The sequence below is a fragment of the Mus pahari genome, chromosome 4 (assembly GCF_900095145.1).
Source record: "Mus pahari chromosome 4, PAHARI_EIJ_v1.1, whole genome shotgun sequence".
NCBI lineage: Eukaryota > Metazoa > Chordata > Mammalia > Rodentia > Muridae > Mus > Mus pahari.
The window spans coordinates 79,390,624-79,395,083 of NC_034593.1; the positions used below are offsets into that span (position 1 = coordinate 79,390,624).

Sequence of the window (4,460 nt, forward strand, 5' to 3'; positions counted from 1 at the left end):
ACGTCCCTCATGCTGTAAGGGTTCAGTAAGAACAGTACAGACGTCCCTCATGCTGTAAGGGTTCAGTAAGAACAGTACAGACGTCCCTCATGCTGCAAGGGTTCAGCAAGAACAGTACAGACATCCCTCATGCTGTAAGGGTTCAGCAGGAACAGTACAGGCGTCCCTCATGTTGTAAGGGTTCAGCAGGATCAGTACAGGCGTCCCTCATGTTGTAAGGGTTCAGCAGGATCAGTACAGGCGTCCCTCATGCTGTAAGGGTTCAGCAGGAACAGTACAGTACAGGCGTCCCTCAGTGCTTTTCAGTTTCTAACTTTCTCTCACCTGCCACCCCCCCCCCCCAACCAAGCTGTTGTTCTGAGACTGTCTCAGAGAACTCAGGCTAGTCAAGACTTTGCTGCATAGCTGTGGATGACCTTGAAGTTCCAATCCTCCTGCCTCCACTTCCCAAGTGTTGAGATTATAGCCTTAGTTCTAGTATTTAAGTACGTGACACTGATTTTAACACTTCCATGTACTTTGAGATAGACCATGTAAAGAAGTCAGAGAGTCTGCACACATGCAAGCACACACTTATACAAAGTTGCACACAAGAAGCTACTAAAGAAAGATTCCTGTAAACCTGGGTAGGCTGCATGAATCAGCTAGAGCTTGGTTAACAAAAGTAACTTCACAGCTAGGCAATTAAGGCTGATTTTCTCTTTAACTCAAAGAAGGAAACACAAAGACAATCAATCCCCAATGCACACAGAGAATAGGGAAAGGTTGGGTTATCTGAAAACCAGGTGTGGGTTCATGCCTATAATCCAACCACTAAAGAGGCTAAGACAGGATGAAGGTCAGAGTTTCAGGCAAGCTTGGGCTAAAGAGCAAGACTATCAAAACAAACAAAACAAAACACCCAAAAGACAATTTAACCCCTACTCCAAAAAAAGACTGAATATTAATTGAATGGGTTCTGGAGATGAATGGCACATAGTAACGTTTAAATTTCCCCTGAAGCACAAAGGTAAGAATTCACAGATAAGAAAGGAAACTTAAGGAGCCCATTTCTCTAAAATTTTGCTTTGCTTATTGTGGGAGACTAAAAATAAGTAGACCAAACGTTGGGGCTTTAACATCCCATGTCCTGTATTCACTCATCAAAAGTCAACTCAGAAACAAATACTAGCAGCCAACGAATGCCATAGGACTGGTTTAACTAGCAATTTAGATGAATAGAACACAAACTACCAATTACACCTACAAGTCTTATCAACATCAACAGCACTGTAAATGATAACAATAATACTGTGCATTTTCCCTGTACCCAGGAGCTAATTCTACTTTACATATATGATCTCATTATTTCATACTCCAACCCTGAAGGCATATTTTGGGGTTAGCTAATTTTTACTACCAGCATCTCATAAATAACTTGGAAAAGTTTGAAGGTCTAAAAGTTCAAATCCAGAAATAAAACCTAAGTGCATCGTTTCATTCCCCTCACACACTTGTTCTCAACCTGCCGGTGGCGACCCTGAGAAAAGGTCTAAAGACCCTTTCACAGGGGTCCCATATCAGATATCTTAATGTTTACATTAAGATTCAGTTACAAAAATTACAGTTACAAAATAGCAAAACTAATTTTATGGTAGGGAGTCACCATGTGGAACTGTACTAAAGGGTCGCAGCATTAGAAAGGCTGCGAACCACTGCTCTAACATCAGGCTGCCAGTTGCAAATCGAGTTCGCACGATCTTTGAGAAGTGCACAAGGCTCGCACAAGCATCACAGAGGATAGAGACCCTCTGGGACTTTAACAAGGTTAAACTACGTTAACATATAAACAGCCGTTCCGCCCCGTTCGTCCTCCGGTCCCAGGTCCGCAGCCCCGGGTCGGGAGGATGCCCTCTTGGAGGGTCACCGACACTGCTGCTCTCACTCCCTATCTCGGGGCAGTTCGAATACACGCTCCTTCCCCTCCTTCATCATCGCATGCCCTTTGTGGCTCAGTCCCCTTACCATGAGTGCACCACTAGTACTCCTGCTCCGGTGACCCGCACACACCGCCAGCGGCTGGATCCGAGGCGCCCGTCCTGCAGCTGTGAAGCCAGCATGGGTCGTGTGGCAGGAAGCTACCCAACGCGCAGTCGCCGCGGCTCCAACCACAGCCCAGCGGAGGGGCACCGCGCCACCCGCCCCGCGGCCGGAAGCGGGCAGCAAGCCTCGACGTCGCGGTGGCCCGTCCCAGGAGGTCCGCGCCTAGGTACCTTCGCTCGCTACTCAAAAGATCCCCGTCCCCGTGGCCAGCCTCCTCCGCGCGGGCGTGTCCGCTTCTCCCCTGCCCCGGCAGGGGCGCGCAATGGAACGTCCCGCGGGGGGGATTGTGGGAGGCGCACGCTCGCGGGGTGGGGGCGAAGGCGGCGGCGGCCGTGGCTGCCGTTGGTAGCCGTGGGGGCGGGGAAGGGAGGGAGGCGAGCCGAGGAGGAGAAGGAGGAGGAGGAGGAGGAGGGAGGAGGCTCGGGCTCGCGCCACGGAAGGTACGCGTGAGGGCCGAGAGGGAGTCGGGAGCGCGCGAGCCGGAGGCCCCGGAGCGAGCGCGTCGGTGCTGGCGGCGCGGGGCGGCCGGAGGCGGTGGTTGGAGGGCGCAGCTCGCGACCAGTCCAGACCCACTCGGAAGCGTGCCGGCGGGCGGGCGGGCGGGCGTGCGCGCTGCGCGGCCGGAGTCGGGTGAGGGAGGGAGGGAGGGAGGGAGGGAGGGGGGCGGCGGGGAGAGCGCGCGGAGGGAGGAGTGGGAGGCGGGAGGGGGGGCACGAGGCGCCCTTCGCTCGCTCGCTCGCTCCCTCCCTCCCCAGAGCCGCCGCCGCCGCTGCCGCCGCCGCCGCCGCCGCCGCTCCCGCCGCCATTTTGGGTTCGCTTGGCGGAGGGGGGAGACGATCCCGGTCTCGGTTGCCGGACCCGCCTTCTCTCGGTTTCCCCTTTCCCGACCTACGCCTTTGGCTTCTCCTCTCTCGCGTTTCCGCCGGCCCGCGTACCCGCTGGCCGCCTCCTGACAAGCGGGGAGGGTTACGGTGTGGAGCCAGGGAAGCCGAGGCGCCAGGCTGCCACCCTCTCTCCCCACTCGGCGCTCTCGGCCTCGCACGGTGAGTAGTGCGCTGTGAGCAGGCCTTTGAAGGCCCCAAGTAGTCTCTCCTTGGCTACCCGGGATCCGCTGTCACCCCCACCCCCCACCCCCCGGACCTGGACCTCCGGGAGAGCGGGGTGAGGATGGGGGAGGGGAGAGCAGGGATCGGGATCCTGAGCTTACCGGGAAGTCCCTCTAGGCGGGGTGACGGGTGTCCCTGACCAGCGGGCTCTTGGTTTGGGGGAGGGGGACGGGAAAGTAAGCGAGTGGAGGCGGAGTCGCTTGTGCCCCTGACAGGTTAGTTTGTGTAGTAGGCCCGATTGGAGCATCCTCTAAGATCCAGTTTGTGTCTGTTTAAGTAAGGGACAAAAGTAGCAAGGGAGATGATTTTCAGCGGGCAGTTTACCTGTACAAGATCTGTGGTGTTCTCGAAAGGCGGAAATATATGCAGACATGACATAGTGATCTCGAGTGTTAATAAGTTCAATAAATGTCACTGGTTAGTTTCTACTTGGAAAGGAATGTTTTGGGTCTTGAAGACCAGATGGTCTGTTGGTTTATAGCTGCTCTGTTTATGTGTGTATATGCGAGGATGGAGAGTGTTCAGGAAGAGTTTGCCTACATTTGGGGAAGTTCCCTTTCTAAGTTAGCTTACTTAAAAACAAATGCTGGGACGTGTTCTCTATGTCGATAAACGTGCATGTATTTTAGCATTAGTATGATTTGTATGATAATACAGCATGCATGCTAAGATCAGGAAGGGGAGAAACTTGACATAGTTTGTGCCTTTGAATAGAGTCAGTTGTGTAAATATGAAAGCCAGACCAACATCCTCAGAGTGATCGCCATCAGGCTGAGAATAAGGGGAGATGTTTTGGGCCGTGTGGATTTATAGTAGCGCCTATGTTAGCTTAAAGTTTTTATATTCAGAGTACTCTTTCAGTTTCTTTGTAATCCTAAAACTGTAAAAATTATAGGAAAATAGGAAATCTAGGCATAAAGAGGTACTTTTCCAAGGTCATGTGTTAAATTAGTGGCAACGTTGGGATATTTGGTTACTAATTTAGTAATGTATTGTCCATATTATCATAGTGTCTCAGGAGATTGTTATTGCCAAATACAAGTGTATTTTGAAAGTAGGTAAATATGATTGGTTAGATTATGCTTGGGAGAACTTAAAGTGTCAAACATGTATAGAATATACACTGTCCTACATGAGATAGGTATTTGTAATTTCATTGTGTTTACCAAGCAAGCAGAGCACTTCTGACAGTTTAGTATGTATGGAAGTTCAAATGGTGGTAGTGGCGCACACCTTTAATCCCAGCACTTGGGAGGCAGAGGCAGGTGGATT

At 51.7% G+C, this 4,460-nt stretch overlaps 2 protein-coding genes across 5 annotated transcripts in view; one reads left to right on the top strand and one right to left on the bottom strand.

Annotated features, from left to right (window-relative positions):
- Window positions 1-3,338, bottom strand: part of Dap3 (death associated protein 3) — a 31,270-nt gene extending 27,932 nt beyond the window's left edge. The window contains exon 1 of one of the 2 annotated variants that reach the window (XM_021196738.2): window positions 2,005-2,414. In XM_021196738.2, coding sequence (XP_021052397.1) covers window positions 2,005-2,007 — 3 coding nt within the window. In that variant the 5' untranslated portion in view covers window positions 2,008-2,414. Of the gene's footprint in view, window positions 1-2,004; window positions 2,415-3,289 lie in introns of those variants that run through there. The other variant, XM_029537523.1, reaches the window with a different exon arrangement.
- Window positions 2,196-4,460, top strand: part of Ash1l (ASH1 like histone lysine methyltransferase) — a 132,431-nt gene continuing 130,166 nt past the window's right edge. The window contains exon 1 of one of the 3 annotated variants that reach the window (XM_029537522.1): window positions 2,196-2,248. The gene's annotated coding sequence lies outside the window, so the exon portion shown is untranslated. Of the gene's footprint in view, window positions 2,249-2,501; window positions 2,523-2,845; window positions 3,126-4,460 lie in introns of those variants that run through there. The other 2 variants (XM_029537521.1, XM_021196737.2) reach the window with 2 other exon arrangements.